Source organism: Grampus griseus, assembly GCF_964374135.1.
Source record: "Grampus griseus genome assembly, chromosome: 4".
NCBI classification, from domain to species: Eukaryota; Metazoa; Chordata; class Mammalia; order Artiodactyla; family Delphinidae; genus Grampus; species Grampus griseus.
The window spans coordinates 107568472-107590907 of NC_138997.1; the positions used below are offsets into that span (position 1 = coordinate 107568472).

Sequence of the window (22436 nt, forward strand, 5' to 3'; positions counted from 1 at the left end):
AGGCAATCCATTGATTTTAGCAAGAATTCACTGAAAATTTTTATAACCCATTTATGACTGAATTTTAGGACAGTTGAGGCACAGCAGATTCTTTTCTACATATCTCAGTGGAGACACTTTAGATTTGGGAAGCAGACTGACTGATATGTACTAGTTGTGGCTACCTGGGAAAGTGAATTAGCCACCCTGAAGCTTAGTTTTACTCATCTGTAAAAAGGAAAGGGAATGGAGAATCATAGTGGACTGTAGTAGCTGTTGTTTTTGACTGTTCAGCATGCTTTTTGGTCCCCTTTCTTATCACAGTAACATCTCTTTCCTTTGGAAAACACCTCCCCCACCCCATGTGGACTGTCAATTATTATGGTTCCTCACTCACCTTCTGAGATGGGCATGTGACCTGGCTGGGCCAACCACTTGGGCCATATTCAGCTAGACTGGTGCTTGGTCCAAGGAGTGGCTGTGTGACCCAAGCCCAGCCATTCATAATCCTTCCATGGAGTCAGAGGTGAAAGGCTTGTTCTCATCCTCTCACTGATGATGTTCTGTAAGAAAACAGGTCTGCATGAGTTGGTGACCATCTTTCTCAGCAACTGGTGAAGGTGAAAGTCTCTCTGCAAAAGGAAAGAATGAGGCCCAAAGTGAAGAAACAAACAGATGTAAGAGGCAGGTGGAGAGATGGACTCCTGTTGAGTAGGGTCAGGACTGGGGCGAGCGAGCAAGGCACGAGGAGTGAAAATTTAAGGAGGCATTGCTCCCAGGGTCCTCCAAATGCAGGTCGACATTGCTTCCTAACATTTTGCCCCCTCACTTGCTGGACCCCAGTCCTGGCCCTGCTGGGCACTGTCTGAGCTTGAGTTCCTCCAGGAGCTGACACTGAGACAGAGAATTGAGTGCAAGCAGTTTTTTGGGGGGGAGGTGATCCCAGGAAACACCTGAAAAATAAGGGGAGTGAGACCCAGAAGGCAAGGCAGCCAAGGATGGGCATTTGGTGAAAGCACTCACCACTGAGGCCCTTGGACTCACGTCCATTCTGGAACTCAATGCCGAGGGTGCCTTGAGGCAGCCGAAGGTCAGAGAAGCTGATGTTTTTATGCACAGTTCCCTGTTCATCATTGATGGAGGGCTGCTTTAAGCAGCATTACCTCTCCTGCACTTTTTGGCTTATCCCATCCAGGGCAGAAGAAGGTCCCCAGCAGAGAGTCACAGGTGTCCACAGTAAGCATCCTGAGGTGTGTGGAGGTGCAGGAGAGGGAACATGGGCAGGTACCATCAGTGCCTCCGCCTTTGTGCTCTTCCAGTCCTGTGAGCCTTATCCAGTGTCCTTACCAGCTACAGGAGCTGGCATCCTGTTTTGATTATGCAAGATCATGTTGGGTTCCCAGTATTTGCAACGTGGAGTAGAGTCCTGACCAATCAGAAACTCACAGTCATTGTCCTAGGAACTGGACCCCTCTTACCATCCTTGTTGCCCTAAAAGCCCAGTATGCTGGGCATTATTATCCCCATTTACATATGATGAATCGGAAGCCTGGAGAGGACCCCACTGTCGCACACAGCCTGTTTTGTTTCCACGTGTTCCTCCCAAATACAGAAGTTAGGTTGAAACTATAGCTTTAGTCACATGTGTATCAGCAGGAGACCATGGGGGTCAGGGGGATAGTGTCCATCAGTGTCCAAAAACACTGGACATTTGGTTTGGGAAGTAACATAACATAGAGGAAAGATCATGGGCTTTCTAGATGGGGAGGCCTAGGCTCAGATTCTGGTCCCACTGTTTCTAGCCATGTGAACTTGGACCAGTCATAAAGCTTCTTCAAACCTATGTTTCCTCTTCTGAAAAACAAGAATGCCCATTTCTATCCTTATTATGTTCACATTTTCCTTAAAATCCTTGAGCATACAGAACATATTAATAATAGCTCTTTTAAATTTTGTTTAAAATTGTTTAAATAATTTGATCACTAATGCTTATTTACTAATTTCATCACTGGCGCCATTCCTGGGTTTGTTTGTCTTTATTAGATTTCCTCCTGCTTGTGAGTCATATTTTCCTGCTTCTTTGCATGTCTAGTAATTTTTTTGGACACTGGACATTGCAATTTTACTTTATTTATTTATATGTTTTTATTGATTTACAATGTTAAGTTAGTTTCAGATGTACAAAATAGTGATTTGATATGTTCATAGATTATACTACGTTTAAAGTTATTATAAAGTATTGGTTATATTCCCTGTGCCATACATTATATCCTTGTATCTATTTTATACCTAGTAGTTTGTACCTCTTAATTCCCTTCCCATCTCTTTCCCTTCCCCCCACCCCTCTTTCCTCTGGTAACCACTCAAATAGAACCTAGAGAAATGAGATCTACAATATACGAAATGAAGTATTCATTGGTTGGGATTAACAGCAGATTAGGCAGTGCAGAAGAAAAGGTTAACGAACTTGAAGATATAGCAATAGAAACTATACATGATGAAGCATAGAGGAAAAAAAATTAACAGATCCTCAGTGACTTATGGAACAAAATGCAATAGTTTAACATATGTGTAATTGGAGTCCCAGAAGGAGGGATGGGCATATAAAATATATTTGCAGAAATTGTGGCTGAATTTTTTTTTAATTGATGAAAATGATAAAATCAAATCCAAGAAGTTCAACTGACTCCAAGCAAGAGAAACACAAGGAAAACATCATCAATGATCATCATAATCAATTAATAAATAGTTTAAAACCATTAAGAGAAAATCTTAAAATCAACCAGAGAACAAAAGGACACATCGTGTTAGGAAATGGAAACTATGTAAACCCAAAGACAATGGAGCGATATCTTTCTAGTGATAAAAGAGAACAAAAATACCTTTGTACAATGAAGGCAAATAAAGACTTATAAAGAATGCCCTGAGTGATCTTACTGGGAAAATAAGGGGCAGAGACCATGCAGCCTCCAACATCAGACCTGACATATGGTTGGCATTTTTAAAATGCCTTTCCTGTCTTCTTGGCCCTGGGTGATGTGGTGGGTTCTGGAAAGTTTTAGGTAACCACCTGAAGGGGTGCGTCAGGGGAAGACCTGGCTCTCTTAGCTTCCTCTTTCCATCTGTCACAGCACATCTTGCCAAGGGATGGTCTTCAGCTTGCTCAGCTGCCTCTGCCATCAGAGTGTGAGATTCCTGAAAGCTTGAGATTGGTCATATTCACCTGCCCAGTCCCATCAGCACCTGGCTTAGTGCTCAGCAGGTGGTAAAGGCTCAATAAATGCTACCTAGAGAATGGATGAGGGGGAGAGAGAAAGAAGAGGGAAAGCCCTGGTCTACGTAGCAGCCAGTGATGTGATAAAGCATGGATTGGATCACATGCTTGCTGCTTTCAGAATGAATGCCAACCTCTTCTGCTGGCCCCCAAGGCCCAGCAATCTGACTTGTGCCTAGTTTGCTGACACCTCTCTCTACCCCCTCCATCTTCCTACTCATTCCGCTCAGCCCATCTTCTCATCTCTCGAACATGCTGAACTTATTTCTAACTCGGAACCTTTACACTTGCTGTGCCCTCAGCCTTGATCACTTTCCCCCAGAACTCTGCAAGGATCACTCATACCATACAGAATTCTGCTCAAATGTCCCCTCAATGGGGGCCCTCTCTGAATATCCACCCCACTTGACTCCACCCCAAGCAGTTCATATCCATGTACCCTTTCTGGTCCCCTTTTCTTCAGTGCACCCGTCATTACCTGTAATTCCACTGCATGCTTATTAATTTGTCCTCTTAGTTGTTGGTCTCATGCACCAGAACAGAAGCTCTCTCTGAGGGCAGCAATGTTCCCTCACTGTCCACAGTTGTATCTCCAGTACCTACTAAGCAAATATATATGTATAAAGTATAATACATATACACACATATGTATATTTACACATACATATATGTCTAATGCACATACATACACACACTAATCAGCATATAGATATACGTATACACACATTAAGCAGTGTATATATACATATTAGCACACATATGAATATGCATATATACACACCTAGTAAGCTGTATACATAGACACATGCATATATATACACACACATCTACATGTATGTATATACACATACATATAGTATTTATAAACACATGTAAATGTATATGCATATAAGCAGTAAATATACGTATATACATATATATATATACACCCACTAAACAGTTTATATATAGGCAGATATACAGATACCCACCATATATTATATAGATACATATACACACTCATATATGTATACATATATATGTAAGCCCACAAAGCAGTATGTATGTATATCTACACACATATATATGCATGTATATACATACAAATACATGCATATATACATATCCACTAAGCAGTGTGTATATTTATATTCATATATGATATATACTTACATATACATGTGCATATGATACATATGACATATATGCTCTATATAATTAACTGAATGAATACATATTATGTAAATGAATGAAAAACTTGACAATTAACCAATCAACTGCTAAGAGTTAGTTGACTGGTTTATACTGACTGGGGTTAGAATCCTGAGGAGAATTTCTCTATCTCCCCTGCTGCAAACTCTAATTTTTCACAAATGCCCCTTCAATTTCCACCTCTCTCCTGACTCACTCTCCACCTCCCACAGGTTGCTCTTGACCCCTTCGTTCGTTGAGCCATTGGACATTTTGCTCCTGCACCAGCAGAGAGAGTCCAGACTGGAGTGTCCTGCTCTGAGTCAACTTTGAAGTCAACAGGGCTTAATTATTTTCAAGGGAAGGAGGAAGATACCTTTGGGAGAACTTTCTGAGAAGTTTGCTTCCAAAGTGTGTTTCTTGGATTAGTAAATGGGCCCCGTGCTTAGAGAGTCATAGGGTTGAAGCAAAATAAACAGAGAGTTAATTAAAATTCATGGAATAGCCAGAGGCAGTCTGCACATAAAACAGCAAAAAGTGGCACAGATTTATATGATAATAGCTCTTTATGTCCCTCAAAGGAAGAGTCTGGGTAAAATTCAGCAAGAGTTGCACAGCTGATAATTCCAGACTCCACACTCTTATTATGCAATGATGATCATTTCTACATGCAAGCATATTATTAGCTGTCTCATTCCACATTCCAGATTTTCACATCTGCATGTGAATTCATAGTGTGAAAAAAAAATTTTGATTAATAGCGGACTAACCAATTTAGTGCCCAGACTGCAACAAATCCATTTTGGAATTAAGTGGAGATTCGATTTTATATATATGTTTATAAGTTTGAATGTTCAGAAACATTTGACTTAGTGTTTTTTTCCTTTAAAAATGTAGTCTTTGGAAATCTTGTTCATCTTTTAAGATAAGGGTAGCATGGTGGAAAGCATAGCAGGATTTTGAGTCAGACAGTAAACGTTTATGCCAACTGTTCTGTCCCAGCATTAGTCTAGGTACTTGTGATGGTGTGGCAAACAAGATGGACGAGGTCCCTGATGCCATAGAGCTGACAGTTTAGTAAGGGAGACAAATACACAAACAATATCCAACCGCGATTTCAATAATGAGAGTTGCTCTGCAGAAAATGCATAGTGCAATGACCTGGGAGGGTAGGCCTGCTTTCCTTGGAGGAGAGGGCAACAGAGAAGGCTTTGCTGAGAAGGAGACATTTAAGCCAAGGCCTAACTGCTAAGAAGGAAACAGACCATGTGGAGATCCAGGGGGTAGCGCATCACATACAAAAGGGGCAGCAGATGCAAAGGTCTTGTGGCAGGGACAGACTTAGTAATGGGGCCATGGCAGCAAATGTGTGTAAGATGCCCAGCCAACATTGTGTCTGCTACAAGCAGGGACTTGGAATATATGTTTGCTCTTTTCAGGACAATGCAAGAGTTAATCAGTTTATAGCAAAATGGTTAGAGAGCTTTGCCTCCAAGTCTGACAGAGCTGAGTTGGAATTCTGGTCAACCAGATGACTCTGGGCAAGTTACCTAACTTCTCTGTGTTTCCAAAGTGAGCTGTTATTCTTATGTAAGAATCATTTTTAGAATTCTTAAACATGATACTTTTACTAGAAGCTTTTACTGTTCATGCAGACATCTTTTATTTTTTTTTTTATTTTTTTTTTTTTTTTTTTAACATCTTTATTGGGGTATAATTGCTTTACAATGGTGTGTTAGTTTCTGCTTTATAACAAAGTGAATCAGTCATACATAAACATATGTTCCCATATGTCTTCCCTGTTGCGTCTCCCTCCCTCCCACCCTCCCCATCCCACCCCTCCAGGCTGTCACAAAGCACCGAGCCAATATCCCTGTGCCATGCGGCTGCTTCCCACTAGCTATCTACCTTACTGCGTTTGTTAGTGTGTATATGCCCATGACTCTCTCTCGCCCTGTCACAGCTCACCCTTCCCCCTCCCCATAACCTCAAGTCCGTTCTCCAGGAGGTCCATGCAGACATCTTTTATAAGCGGTGGAATCCATTTCTTTTTAATGAATATTTATTCCTTTCATATTAATTAGTCCATGTTTGGCTTGAAGCATAGGTTGGAGGAATTTGCTGGCTCCCAGGGATCACTTTATTAAGAGCTAAATATCACAGGAAATGCAAGCTCATTCGCGAATGGCTTTCAAGCATAGGCCAGAGCAAATGATCCATTACTGACCAATTTAACAGACGTCATTGCTCGTTTGCATTTCGCATTTTCCAACAATGACGTCTCATTTCATATTCTGGATGAGCCTTCCCAGGCCTTTTTACATCTGTAAAGTGGTCCCAACCTTGCTTCACCCTAAAAGATACATTTCCAGCACTAAGGGTGTCAGACAGCACCAACGTTGGTCCTGGACCCTTGCCCCCATGACTACTTTTTGGTGTTTCCTGACAAAGTGATGTCCCTTATGACTCCAGACGGAAACTGTGTGCGTAAGCAGTGGCATTATTTATAAAACACACGATCACCTCTTGGAATTACCTCCAAACTCTCCTCCACCCTGTTGCCAGAAAGAACTCCCCTCCCCCTCAAAACCCACATTTTCCATGTTGTTTGTTTGTATGTTCTTTCCTTTATTCATTCATTTGCAATTGTATACCTAGGATCCACTTTTTAAACCCTTCTGTATCTCCCCAGTGCCCTCAGGACAAAAGCCAACTGTATTGTTCTGCTGGTGCTGATGTGACAAAATCCCACAGGCTGGGGGCCTTAAACCACAGGAGTGATTGTCTCACAGTTCTGGAGGCCAGAGGACACCAACCCAATTGGGTTGCCCTCATGACCCCATTTTAACTCAGTTACCTCTTTAAAAGTCCTATCGCCGGGGCTTCCCTGGTGTTGCAGTGGTTGAGAGTCCGCCTGCCGATGCAGGGGACACGGGTTCGTGCCCCGGTCCAGGAGGATCCCACATGCCGCGGAGCGGCTGGGCCCATAAGCCATGGCCGCTGAGCCTGCATGTCCGGAGGCTGTGCTCCGCAACAGGAGAGGCCACAACAGTGAGAGGTCCACGTACCGCCAAAAAAAAAAAAAAAAGTCCTATCGACAAATGCATCACATTCTGAGGTACTGGGGGTCAGGGCTTCAACATACAGATTTGGGGAAACACATTCAACCTGCATCACTGACCTTTAATCATGTCATTCAAAGCCATCTGTCACCTGCTCCTCACTCACCTTTGTCACCTCATCTTTTGCCATGATCTCCATGATGTCTGTCATGCACTGTCTCAGGGTGGACACCAGGGAGTATCACCTGATACAGGTCAGAACTCACAGATGAAGTGTCCGCGGGACAGGCGCACTGTTTCTTAGCATCTGAAGGAGACTGGCTTGGCTTAGAGCGTAGCTGGACACACCATGGGGCTGTGCCCCAATCAAGGCATGTCTCCCCATGCTGCTGTCTCTTTTTATGCTGACTGGGGACAGACAGTTTAGAATCAAGTACCAAGCAGTTTGAGCTTCCTGTGCTTCCAAATGCCCAGCACTGGTGGCCTAAGTGACTCCTTGGGTCCATGAGAAGTTGAAATCAGGTGCTGACTTCTGATCCTGGCTAGCTCATTGCCACATGTATTAGTCAATGTTCTCCAGGGAAACAGAACTAAAAAGAGGTGTGTGGATATAGATATAGATAGATTTATTTAAGTAATTGGCTCACATGATGATGGAGGCTGGCAAGTCTAAAAATCTGCAGGATAGGCTGTCAGGCTAGAGACCCAGGAAGTTGCTGATGTTGCTGTAAAAGGCCAAAGGTCATCTGCTGCAGAATTCCCTCTTTCTTGGGGGAGATCAGTCTTTTGTTCTATTCAGACCTTCAACTGATTGGATGAGGCCCACCCACATGGAGGGCAGTCTGCTTACTCAAAGTCCACCTTTTAAAATTCATCACAAATTAATTTTATCTAAAAGCACCTTCACGGAAACATACGGAATCATGTCTGACCACATGTCTGGGCACCATAGCCCAGCCAAGCTGGCACATAAAATCAACCATCACACCAAATAACTGTGAAATTGTTCCTGAGCTCCTTCTTGGGCCACTTCTGCACATCTCTACAACGTTCTCTGGTCTTACCTTCAGTACATGTGTGAATGATGATCATAATCACAATAATAATCAATAATTTAGTAAGTGCTTACCATGTAACCCTCACAACCACCCACTAAGATAAGTACACTGCTACCCCCATTTTACAGATAGGGAAGTTGAGAATGCTACTAACACATGCTAAAATGCACCATGCATGTTCCACCTCTCTGTACTTAGAGAGGGGCTGTGCACTCTCCTGGTAATGCACTTCCTTCCCCCTCTTCCTACACCTCCATCCTCATGAAGCCAACCCTTGATGACTGAGAAACAGTTCAAATGCAGCCTCTTCCAGAATGTCTTTCCCTAATCCCATATCCTGGTTAGGATCCCTCTTCTCAGGTCCCTTAGTCCCATGTGCTCACCTATCCTATAGCACTGTTCTTTCCTAAGTAGTAATTATCCATTTCTCCAGCCAGCCAGCCACAGATGTCAACTAGATGTTCCAGGCACTGTTCTAGTCACTGAGGAGGGAGCAGTGAATAATAGGAAAATCCCTATCATTATGGGGTTTACACCACAGTGGGCGAGACAGACAAAGGGAAAACAAACAAACCAAGAATCATGTGCTGTTATGGAACCTGGCCAGGGTGATGGAGGAAACAGGGAGGGAGGATGGGGACTGAGGAGGGATTAGCTCATTCACACATGGAGGACAGGGATGGCTTATAGGATAAGGTGATTCATGGGTAGAGCCTGAAGGAGGTGAGGACCCAAGACTGGACACCTGGGGAAGAGCATGGCAGACACAGGAATGGCACAAGGGCCATGGTGGGAAGTGAGCAGGGAGGAGAGTAACAGATGGAATTAGAGGAGACTTGGGGCCATGCCAGGTAGGGCCCAGTGACCTGAAGTGAGCGACTTTGTCTTTCACTCTTGAGTGTTGTTTGTTTATCCCATTGAACCTTGAGTTCCTAGAGCAGTGTCATATCTTCATGGCTAGCATAATGCCAGGACCATGACAGGCATTTCACACATGTTTATTGAGTGAAATAGTCATCCAAATGAGTATTTTTCTTGAAGCTAACTTTTGATCACTCTAGTGAGGCCACCATTGGTCACAGCCCACATGGACTTTCTGTGCCATGAAACATCATCGTATAGTTTGTGTATCAGATGGAGATGTTCTCAGGAGTGAGAAACAGAAAATCTGCCTTATAGTGTCTTAAACAAAGAGGGTTTATTTTCTCACATAACAAGAAGTCTGAAGGTAGGTGGCGCTATGATAACAGGTTCAGTAACTCTGAGACCTTCGTAGCTTCATGGTCACAAGGGGCTGCTGCAGCTCCAGACATTACATATGTGCTCAAGGTAGAAAGGAGAAGAATAGTGGCCAAGGGGAGAGAAGTGGAACCATCTGTAGCTATTCCCTTTTATTCAGAAAGCAAGACTTTTCTTAGAAGCCAATAGCAGACTAATATTTCATTGGCAAGAACTATGGCTACTTCCGGCTGCAAATGAGTATTTAATGGATCATACTGCCTCCTTGAAGAAAATTGTCCTATTCAAAAGGAAGAAGAGGGAGGATGCATTTGGGTAGTTAACAATCATTGTCTGCCAAAGACAGTCTTCTTGTCAGATAAGGATATTTGAACAGCAGTACCTAGCATGATCACTCTTTTTTAGTGACCTTATTTAATCTTAATTTTTTTTTTGCTTTTCCCCAAATTGGTTGTTTCCCAGAATCTTGCTCCTGTGAGCATAACCAGTGTCCGTTAATGTCGCCCTATAGCTGTGCATCAGTCAACAGCATCTGCTAAGTGTCCTCAAGCTGAGGTTGGGGTGGACAGCACAGAGAAGGTCAACTGAGTCAGGTGAGAAAGGGCATCCAGGCTGGTCCATGGAAGGGCAGAGCCAGCCTTTGCACCCGCACAGTTATGGGTTACCAGCACAGCTCTGGCTTCTCTGATTCTGGGTGACCTGTCCCCCCAGAGCTTGGCTTGCCTGAGCTGAAAAGTGAGAGTTACAGTCCCGACCATCAAGGTCACCGAAGATGCAGGCAGACAAGGACTTTCCTGAAGAATCCAGCGAAGTGATTCTCAACTAGCCTGCTTATCAGACTCCCCCCAGGGAGTTTTTACAAAATACAACATCCCAGGACCCTCGCAGACCTCTGGGGGTGCCACAGAACCGAGGCCATCAGTGCTTTGAAGGTAAGGTCCGGCTGAGGACCACCAGGTGCTGGTGTGATGGAGGTTCTCAGCACGCATCCCTACCCCTTCTCTGCTGAATTGGGGTCAGTTCCCAAATTCCTGATGCACAGTGTGCTTGACACGTGCCATTCTCACGGCAAATCGCCTGAAATCCATGCTCGCTAGCATTTATTTATCTGTGCCAATAAATTGTAATTAATAATGATAACATCAGGCGTCCTTATTGAATTAGACTAATGAGGAGTGTTAACTGGGGGCTTGCCTGTCAGCAGCTTGGGTGGCTTTGGCCAAATTGCTCATCCCTTGACTCATTACCTGTGATGTCTAGTGGAAAGCGCTCTGTGCTGACCTGCTTAGGAGCCCTGGGGCCACGTGGGACCCGCCTCTTCTGTTTTGAAGGCTCCCAGGATGTGGGCAGAGCTGCCTGTTGGTGAGGAGGGCTGACGTTGCCTCTAGAACACCTGTCCTGAGCCCAGGAGGCTGAGATGCTGCTTTAGTTTTAGCAGATCCCCTGCGTCACGGGGTCGCCTTGGGCTTCAGAGCTGGGAGGACCGGCAGGCCCTCCTGCTGTGAGTCCAGGCATCGAGGACCCCACCTCCCTCGAGCACACAGGGCCTGGTGGGCCTTGTCTTAACTGAAATTCCAGCGCCTCTGTGGACTCCCGCTCAGGCCTGGAGGTCAGGGTGGCCCTCAGGTCAAGAGATGGTGATGCCCGCAAGGGGTGAGGCAGGGGACGGCCTGTAGGAAGGGTATTCTAAGCAGAGGGAACAGAACATGCTCGTGCTGGGGGTCAGGGGCCAAGGTGACAAGTTCACATGCCTGAGCCTCTGGAAGCTCGGGGTTCCGTAGGGCACCAGGCAGCATGGCTCCTGCCTTCCTGGTGCCTGGGGTCTGCCTGTCAGTCAGTAAACAGGGCAGATCCAGTGTAGGAAGCAGCCCAGTAGAAACAGGGGCTGTGGGAGCCCACTGGGAAGGCTGTTGAGGCAGCCCCCCCGAAATAAAAGGGAACCTCCTACAGAAAGTAACGAATGAGCAGAGACAGCGCTGGTGGGTGAGCGGGAGGGAGGGGGTCATGGGCCCGGGAGGAAGTGAGAAGGGGAGAAAGCAGTGGTGGTGGAGAAACTCTTTAAAGAAATTCTAAGGGGGGTGAGTAGCTGGCATGAAGGGGATGTGTGCGTGTGTGGTGTGTGTATGTGTATGTGTGTGTATTTGTGCGTATGTGTATATATGTGTGTGTGGTGTGTGTATGTATGTGTATGTGTGTGGTACGTATGTCTCTGTGTGGTGTGAGCACGCACTTGCTGTCAGAGGTGACGGAGGCGCGGAGGACTTTGAATGACAAGACACAGACCTTGAACACTTCCTGAAGGTGAAAGAAAGCCCCTGCAGGGCTTCAAGTCTTTCATTTGGGGGAAGTTCCCACTGGGCAGAAGGGCATGTGCAGAGGCCAGAGCCGAGGAGACGCTGCTGGTGACGAAGCTATTACGGTGAAATGTCCCCGCCTCTGAAATCTCAGGCACTAACTCTAAGTACCGGCAGTCACTCTGGTCACAGGGACTCAGGGGGAGAGGACACAGGCCAGGGGATCGGGCTGGCATGTGGAGTCCCGGGCGCTGATTTGGGAGTTAATGCACGCAGGGCTCAGGGTTGGGTCCCAGGCTCAGCAGTGCTCAGCTCCCCACCTGCCCATGTTTCCTGGGCACCTGTGTGGGCCACACGCTCTGCTGGGCTCTGTGGACACCTGACTGTAGACCTGCGGGGCTCACATGAAACGCACTGCACAGGAAGGATCACAGAGGTGCCTGGCCGAGTTGGTCAGCCAGAAGTCGATGGCCGTGATGGACATTTACAGACTGTCTTAGTTTCCTGTGGCTGCTTTAATACACGGGGTGATTTAAAACGGCAGAGGTTTATTCTCCACTGTTCCGGAAGCTCTGGGAAGGATCTGTCCCGGGCCTGTCTCTTGGCTACTGGGGTTGCGGCTATCCTAGGCCTTCCTTGCCTTAAAGATGCATCATCTCTCCAATCTCTGCCTTCTTTTCTCTTATTATAAAGACACTGGTTGATGTGGGGCCCGCTCTAATCCTAGATGACACATCTTGAGAGCCTTAATTATATCTGCAAAGACCTTTTAGCCAAATAAAGTCTCCGTCACAAGCTGAGGGGGTCAGAACTGTTCAACCAGGACTACAGCCTGCCTGTCCCCTCCTATTTGGTTTTGTGCATTGCATTCCCTGTGCCACAGTCATCCTGCCTGACAGAGAGCCTGAGGGCTGGTCCCACCTGTCCCAGCTTCCTTGGGTCTGCAACGTGAAGGGATTGGCTCAAGCCACCCTGGCAAGCCAGTAGGAAATGTCACCCCAAGCTCCAGCCATGGGACCCTGTGTCCTGGGAAGCATGCCTCCCTCCCAGCACCCTGCCCTGCCTTCAGATAAGTCCTTAATGATGGTTGTGATGACAGTACCAGTAATCACAATAATAACTGCATTTGCTGAGAGGCCTCTGTCCCGGGAGCATTAAATGTCCATAACCCTACGGGAAGTAAAGAAAACTCACCTCCATTCGGTACCTCCAACATGACAGCACCACACCACGCCCTTCACAGCATCCCCTCCCATGTCCTCACAACAGCCCTTGGAGTAAGAACAAACCACCCCCATTTTACTGATGAGTAGACTGAGGCTCAGAGAGGGTGGTTGCACAGCAAAGAACTGGAATATAAGCCCCGCTCAGAGTGACCCGAGAACCCAAACTCTTTCTGTGTCTCTGAGACTTGCCGGCAGACCTTTGTCTCTACTCAGTGCCTTAGACTTGTCTTCGGTCTTTTTTTCATTTTAGCCTCTCTGTCCCCTGGTCAGGTTGAGTCAGCCATTGCTACCTGCCTTGCTTGGCCAGTGAAGAAGCAAGGGCAGAGGAGCCAGGGATACGTGCAAGAGGGCCATGAGCAGAGCCCAGCTCTCCAGACCCCGCGTCCAGCTCTGTGTTCCTGAGAAACATAGAGTGTTTCTAAGATGCCTTAGAAAATAGATTCAAGCCCTCAGTTTATAGAGGAGGAAGTTAAGGGATCCCAGCCACACCTTTTCTTTTATTTTTTGTCTTTTTACTTTTGTTTGTTGTTTTGTTTTTTAACATCTTTATTGGAGTATAATTGCTTTACAATGGTGTGTTAGTTTCTGCTGTATAACAAAGTGAATCAGCCATATGCATACCTATATCCCCACATCCCCTCCCTCTTGCGTCTCCCTCCCACCCTCCCTATCCCACCCCTCTAGGTGGTCACAAAGCACCGAGCTGATCTCCCTGTGCTATGCAGCTGCTTCCCACTAGCTATCTGTTTTACATGTGGTAGTGTATACATGTCAATGCTACTCTCTCACTTCGTCCCAGCTTACCCTTCCCCCCCCCGCCCCCCCCCCCCGCCGTGTCCTCAAGTGCATTCTCTACGTCTGCATCTTTATTCCTGTCCTGGCCTTAGGGTCATCAGAACCTTTTTTTTTTTTAGATTCCATATATATGTGTTAGCATATGGTATTTGTTTTTCTCTTTCTTACTTACTTCAGTCTGTATGACAGACTGTAGATCCATCCACCTCACTACAAATAGTTCAGTTTCGTTATTTTTGTGGCTGAGTAATATTCCATTGTATATATGTGCCACATCTTCTTTATCCACTCATCTGTCGATAGACACTTAGGTTGCTTCCGTGTCCTTGCTATTGTAAATAGTGTTGCAATGAACATTGTGGTACATGACTCTTTTTGAATTATGGTTTTCTCAGGGTATATGCCCAGTATTGGGATTGCTGGGTCATATGGTAGTTCTATATGTAGTTTTTTAAGGAGCCTCCATACTGTTCTCCACAGTGACTGTATCAATTTACATTCCCACCAACAGTGCAAGAGGGGTCCCTTTTCTCCACACCCTCTCGGGCATTTCTTGTTTGTAGATTTTTTGATGATGGCCATTCTGACCCGTGTGAGGTGATACCTCATTGTGATTTTGATTTGCATTTCTCTAATGATGAATGATGTTGAGCATCCTTTAACTCTTAGAGGAAAACATAGGCAAAACACTCTATGACATAAATCACAGCAAGATCCTTTTTGACCCACCTCCTAGAGAAATGGAAGTAAAAACAAAAATAAACAAATGGGACCTAATGAAGCTTAGAAGCTTTTGCACAGGAATGGAAACCATAAACGAGATGAAAAGACAACCCTCAGAATGGGAGAAAATATTTGCAAACAAAGCAACTGATAAAGGATTCATCTCCAAAATATACAAGCAGCTCATGCAGCTCAATATCAAAAAAACAAACAGCCCAATCCAGAAATGGGCAGAAGACCTAAATAGACATTTCTCCAAAGAAGATGTACAGATTGCCAGCCACACCTTTTCATCAGCATGGAGCTGGCCAAGACCCCAGGCCTCAACCTCTTCTTTGACTTGTAAATCCAAGCCTTCAAGCTCCAGGCAACGTCCTGTACCAACCTCTCTTCCTTATCTGGTACCCAAAGTCAGACCTCCAAACCCTATTCAAATCCTGAGCTCTGCTTTGAAAGCCAGAATTCTAATCCCATTTTGAAGAGTCTCTGCTAGTTCCTGAGCTGTCTCCGAGCTGCTATGAGTGTCACCCTCCTCCTTCCCGCCCACCCCCCTATCCTGCCCCGGGAGGTGAGAACCATCTCTCAGCACCTTTGCCCCTCGTCAGTCATACCAACAAGAGCTGGGGCTGGGAGGGGTCTTCCTCTGACGGGGGCATTGCCCAGACTCAGCTTTTCGAGATGATGCAGCCAACTGGATTTCAGGGCTCCCAGCCCTGGCAGAGACCGTGTCTACTCCACATCTCTTCTGAGAAGGCAAATGAGGAGTGAGAGAGATGAGAAACCCTCATTAGTGGAATGATCTGCCCCCTGTGTGTCTGCCTGTGGACGTGGGTCTCAGGGCTCTGGAAGTCTCTCTTCAGATTCCTGCGAACCAGGGACCCAAGGGGCTGTTGTCCAGCACACCTTTGCCTTCTGTGGTTTTATATTTTCAAGTTCACTGGTAAAGTTCTTGGGCCTTCAACCTCATGCCACTAATCGTACTGCCTGGAAAAGCATTCTTTTGGAGATTTCATGAAATGTGCTTCTTAAGACATTGAGATTCGGGTGACATTTATCAGACACAGCCGGGCACTCCCACTTCCTTGGTCTCATTTAGTTTCACCCCAGTGGGGCAGGGTGGGCTTTGATAACTCTGTTCAGACAGATGCTGAGACAGAAGCTCAGAAAGGCAGCAAGAACCAGAGTGGGAATTGGAATTCAGGCTTTTCCCTACCGTCTTGTATCTGCCTCAGATTCATAGCACATCGGAGCAAAAGGGGTCCAATTTCCAATAGAAGACCAACTTGGGACGCCCAGAGAAAACACCGAATTCCCAGGCCCGTAACCATATCCCTCGTGTTCTCTATCACAGACCTGTTCCCAGGGAGGATGCATCATTGGTGTGTCCTGGGAAGGCAGAGAGCCTGGGTTTGAGTCCTGAGGCGTGAGGAAGGTCTAAAACCTTTCTGTGCTTCTCTTCCTTTATCTGTCAAGGGAGGGTAATAAAACTACTTACTGTACGGGGTTGAATAGTATCCGTCCCCAAATTCATGTGATGTAGCTGCTAGCAAGGGGCATCAAGGATTGATAACAACCCCCAGAAATTAGAAGAGGCAAAGAAGGACCCTCCCCGAGAGCCTGCAGAGGGGACGCGGCCCTGGCAACACCTTAATTTGGAGCTTCTGGCTCAGAACTGTGAGACGGTAAATTTCTGCTATTTTGAGCCCCCAGTTTGTGGTACTTTGTTATGGCAGCCCGAGGAAATGAATACGATTCCCCATCAGGATGTTGGGAATACAGGACGTGTTCACCCTGCTACTTTTTTCCAGCCACACCATACTCCTTGCCGGGTGTCCTAAGGCTCTATGTTCTCCTTTATATCTTCCCTTTCCCCTAAAAGCCTCTTCGTTTGCCTTTGCCATCTTTCCATCCTTTCATGCCCACCCTCTGGCATTAGTGCCTCGAGAGAGCCTTCTCTGACAGCATGTCCCCCCTCCCAGCGCTGCCCCTTGTGAGTAAGGGCGTCACTCAAAAATCAGACTGTTGTGGGTTTGAATCACCGTCCTGACACCGAGGGGCTTGTTGAACTCTGGACAAGTTAACTAGTGCACACGGGGCTGCAGCTTCCTCGTGCTCAAGGGAAGGTGGAGCCTTTATTCGCAGGGTTCTGGTGGGGATTACGTGAGATAATCAAGGAGACAGTTTGCTCAGTCTCCCAAAGGAGAGTGCTCAGTACAGGAGCTGCCACCATTGCTGTCACCACTTCTCCTTTGCTCCCCCAGGGCCCCTGCGCCCTTAGTTTGGGTCTCCCCAAGGGCCCTGGAGAGGAAGCAGGCACAGGTAGTGAGTTGGGAAATAAGTCAGGGAAGGAAAGGCAGGAGGCTGCTGGTAAGGGTGTGCCGTCAAGCCAGTTAGCCCTGTGGGCAAACTCTCAAACTCCGGGAGCCGTGGGATGGACAAGGGGTCTGGGGTGTAGATGCCCCAGCTGCCTGCATGGGCCGAGTGTTGCTTCTGTGGACCTTCACTCTTCGGCATCGCCAGTCTGTTACAGCAACGTGGGCTCTGCTGGCAGACAGAATCGTCGGTCAAAGAGAAGCGGGGCTGGCGATGGAGGTGTGAGCAGAAGTGGGGAGGGCGGGGGCCACGGGAGGCACAGATACGTGTATCTCAGCATCGTAGATACTGGTGCATCTGTCTGTTTTCCTCCCAGGCTATGAGTTCCTTGAGTGCAGGGCTGCCTCTTCCCCCTCTGTTTCTGCAGCTGCTTTTTCAGCACTTTCTTAGTGTAAATACCTGATCAACAGGTGAATCTGGTCCAGCTCTTCCATTTTGCAAATATTGGAGAGGTTGTGGCGTAGCCAGCACTGCTCCACTAGCAAGATTTCAAAACCAAGACTTGAACCCAGGAGTAGGGATGCCGTGAGGGGCTGCCTTTTTGTTCCTTTGAAACGTTGGCCTGAATGTTCTCCCTTTTGGCTGTCACTTAGGTCTGCATCGTGCAGAAGCGAGACACTAAGAAAATGTACGCGATGAAATACATGAACAAGCAGAAGTGCATCGAGAGGGACGAAGTCCGGAACGTCTTCCGGGAGCTCCAGATCATGCAGGGGCTGGAGCATCCTTTCTTGGTCAATCTGTGGTGAGTGATTCCATCCAGGGCTCCGGTGAAATCCTCATTATGGAGCCAAATGCAAATCCGGCTCTGCTAGAAGGAAGCTTCTGTACTGTAGAGAGAAAGAAATGAAATTTTCTGGGTTCAGATATTCTTATGAATATTTCGTTGGGTACACTTTCTGATGACTAATCAGTAGAGTACATTTTCTGATGAAATCATTAAACATAGGCTTAATTTTCATTCGGTCCTCTTACCTGGTGAATCAGAATTGAAATCGGTTTAGAAGAGAAGGTTTTTGTATGTTCGAGAACACATGTAGAATGTGATAAGAGGATGCCAAATGGAGCCTTCTAAGGGGAATTTAACTTTTTTAGAAAATTACACCCACAGTGTTCGTGGCAAGCAGGACTTGCCATGAACATGAGGAGCTGACGTTTTACTCCACTTAGGATGGCTGCCCGGTGTGGACATGCTAAATTCCAGGTTTTGAATCTGGCCGATGAGGCCTGCTAGGGGCCATGTTCTGGAACTTTCTCTCCCTCCCACCCCTGGCTATCATCTCTGCTTTAATTTGTGTCCTAGATTTGCCCCTTTGCTGGTTGTTTCCCTGCCTCTGTGTCTTTGCATGTGAAGTCTCCTCTTCCTGAAACTTCCGCCTTCCTGTCTCCCCAGCTTCCTCTGACCAAATGCCGTTCATTCCTTTGGTTCAGCTTTCGAGGTACGTAGGCGAGGAGCCTTCGCTGCCCCACAGGCTGGGTGAACACTCCTCATGTCTCCACCTTGACCTGTGCTTGACCCAACATAGCCTGCATCACCTTGAACCCAAATTATTGTTTATTTATCTGTCCTTACTAAGAAATCACTTGCTCCTTGAGAACAAAGACTGTTTCCTGGTTCTTTGTTTCTGGGAGTCTAATACAGCCTCAGACATGTTGGGGGCACTTAATCAATGTTTCCTGAGCTGGATTTTGTTGAAGGGGAGAGGACAGGCTATTCTAGGAAACAAAATCTGACAGTTGCATTCTGCATCTTTTGATCTTCAGAGCATCCTTTCTGATGGGAAAGTCTAGCCTAGCCTGAATCCCTAATATCACCAATTATTTCTCTTGCCCTTCATATATAGAAGCACTCTGAACACTGGGTGATAGGACAAGGAGGGACATCAGTTGTCCTGTTTGAGAAAATCCAAGTCTGCCCAGCAGATGCCTCAGACTTGGGCATTTCTGTGGGCAAACGCCATACTGTGTGTCATACACTAGAATCTGGGTAACAAGTGTGCATTTGTCATGTCTCCAGCCACCCAAACACTTCAGTTATTTGGGGGCAATAAACCTCTTTGTGTTTTGATTGCGGTACGAGGAAATGTTTTAAATTTATTTTTTATTGCGGTGACATTTGGTTTATAACATTGCATAAGTTTCATGTGTACAACATTATATTTCTACTTCCATATACCCTACAGTGTGCGCATCACCAAAAATTAAGCTTCCGTTCATCACCATACAGTTGATTCCCTTTACCCATTTCACTCCCCTTCCCCCAGCCCATCCCTTTCCTTCCGGTAACCACTCCTCTATTCTCAGTATGTATGTACGTGTTTGTTTTTGATTGATCTGATTTGTTCCTTTATTTTTTGTTTGTTGGCTTTTTATGTTCCACATATGAGTAAAATCATACAATATTTGTCTTTCTCCATCTGACGTATTTACCTTAGCATAATAACCGTCAAATTCTATCCATGTTGTTTCAAATGGCAAGATTTCATCTATATTTTTATGGCAGAATAGTAATCAGTTGTATATATATACCACATCTTCTTTATCCATTTGTCCGTTGATGGGCACTTAGGTGTTTACCATATCTTCACTATTATACATACATAGCACTGCAAGGAGCATGGGAGTGCAAATATCTTTTCAAATTAATGTGTTTGTATTCTTTGGATAAATACCCAGAATTGGGACAGCTGGCTCACATGGTACTTATAGTCTTAATTTTTTGAGGAATCTTCGTACTATTTTCCACTGTGGCTGCATCATTTCTAATCAGAAAAGCAACATAGGTTCATTGCAAAATACAGAAAATGACATACATAAGAAGGCAACAATTATCCAGAATCCTACCACCACCAGATTACATTTCGGTGTGTAATTCTTTTTATACTTCTTTTCTCATATCAATATGACTGTAAATGTCATTGATATAAAACCATGCATAACAATGTTGGGTTTTGTTTTTTCAAATTAATTGTCTAGTAGGAGCACTATCTCCTTACTACAAACTTTCTGTAAATCACTTCTAATGGCTACATAACCTTCCACTGTGGAGAAGTTCAATAAGACATCTAACCGCTAACCTGTCGTATAGGTTATTTAGGGCTGTTTCTAATTATCTTGCCAATGTAAATAATGCTGAGATGAAGATCTCTGAGCTTGAACTGTTTCAGGGGAGACTCCTCAGACCGAGTAAGGGCATGGGATGTACATCTGGACTGTGATGTGTGTTGAAGGAGGGAGGATGTGTCGGCATCCTCCCTTTTTAGGACCGTTTTTCGATGCTCTGTTCATGGTCTCCAAGATGCCAACAGATTAATGACAGACCCCCTTTAATTCCATGTAAGCGCTGGGTCAATGGGAAAGCTCCCTGTGCACGTTGGCCTCTTAGGGCATTGGATTCCCATCATAAGCAAGAAAGGATAGAACCTGCTGCTTGATTTTGGAGTCTCCAACTCTTTGGCCTCAATTTTTCACCTGCTAATGGTGAAAATAATACCTTGTTTACTGCTAGCACTGTTTTGAGAGTTAACTGATAGGAAAAGATATGACAGTATATTTTCTGTAAGTGAAAATATTGTTTACTGTAAGAGGTTATGTATATATGTGTGTGTGCATGTGTATACCTACATATGATAATAGATGGATGATACAGAGAGAGAGAGAGAGAGAGGAATGCTCCTTCCAGCTATAAGTGAAAAGGAGAGGGTCCTTAATTCACTGGGCAGTACTGAGTACTTTACATACTGTGTGGCTCAGGGGGCAGAAACTTAAACTTGCTTCAACACCAAAGGGAATTTCTTGGATTTTATACCTAAAAAGTCTAGAATTCTAGCTGACTTCGGTCTCTATCTCCTGCTTTCCCCTGTGCTGGCTGTGTTTCAGAGCCACGACTCATGCTGACTGATGGTTTTCCTACTTCTACTAGCTGAACAGCCACAGCAGAGGCTGAAGGTCACGGGCGTGATTGACCTGGTCATGTGCTCCTTCCTAAAGCAGTGGGGAAGGGGCCAGGAGGTTGGTCCCACCTGAGTCTTAGGAATCTGCAGAGGGAGGTTGGGAGCTGTTTCCAGAAAACAGTAGTGACTGTGCCCACCACGTGATTGGCACCTGCCACCCAGACATTACATCCTTGTGCTGGAGTCTTCATAACAGCCCTGTGGGACAAGGGGTTTGGGCCCCATTTGTCAAAGAAGTAAAGCAGGGCTCAACGCAGTTCATGATCTTACCTGAATCAACGGAATTGCGATTCAAACTCAAGATCATCCAGTGTGCCCCGAGGTTTCCAGTTCTTGTAGGCAAATACCACTAACGTTTATTAGGTACTTGATAAGTGTCTTCTTTAACTGCTATTAATCCTCCTAACGGCCTCTTTAGTTTCCTGCTATCATCCTATTATTATTGTCCCCATTTTACAGATGGGGTAACTGAGTCACACCACTAATAAATGGAGGAGATGGGACTTGAACCCAGGCTGTCTGGCATCATGGCCCACATTCACAACCCTTCTGCCATGGCTGCTGTGAGAAGGCCCTGACCCTACCCTCCTTAGCCCACCACACCCCCTTCCTCCCTGCATGGAGCCCCTCCTGCTGGGCTTCTGTTTGCTGCCTCCCTTACCCTGCTAGGAGGGAGCATGGCGTGGGATTGCTCATCAGGTTCATAAGGACACCACTGCTTTAAATTAATTATACATCAGCTTTTCATCTCATTACACGGAGGGTGAATTATCGCAGACTTGGAAAGCCTGACTACGCCCCTTGTCCTTCTTCTCTTTTGCTGACATGCTCTATAACTGGCAAAGGCAAAGGCAAAGGCAAAGGCCGGGCACTGATTAGTTTTCACGACAATTTGCCCTCTAAAGAACGAATGATGGGTGCTCCCAAGCCCGGGACGATCCAGGTGGAGTTGTCAAGTGCAATATTTTCACCTGTTCTGAAGCAAAGCTGTTTTGCTCTCTGGGGCTTAAGACAACTGGGGCAAAGGAAAAAGGCAATGAAAAATCACACCCCAGAGAAGAGGGCTGTGCACTAGCGGGAGCCCTGGAGAGGTGGGGAGGGGAGAGATGGTGGGGAGGGGAGAGATGGCGGGGAGGGGAGAGATGGCGGGGAGAGTTTCAACACTCGGGCTCTGAGGTCCGATCTCCCAGGTTCTAATGACAGCTCTGCCTCTTGTAGGCAAAGCGGCTACTCTGGAACTGTGTGGCCTCCCCGCCCCCTTCCCGCCCCACAATATGACTAACCCCCAAT

General features: G+C 46.0%; 1 protein-coding gene across 3 annotated transcripts in view; it reads left to right on the forward strand.

The window, feature by feature from the left end:
• STK32B (serine/threonine kinase 32B) overlaps positions 1–22436 on the forward strand; it is a gene marked incomplete at its 3' end in the record, with an annotated part of 343715 nt that overhangs the window by 102698 nt on the left and 218581 nt on the right. For all 3 annotated transcript variants that reach the window (XM_082653127.1, XM_082653128.1, XM_082653129.1), the window contains exon 3: positions 17787–17938. In XM_082653127.1, coding sequence (XP_082509253.1) covers positions 17787–17938 — 152 coding nt within the window. The remainder of the gene's footprint in view (positions 1–17786; positions 17939–22436) is intronic.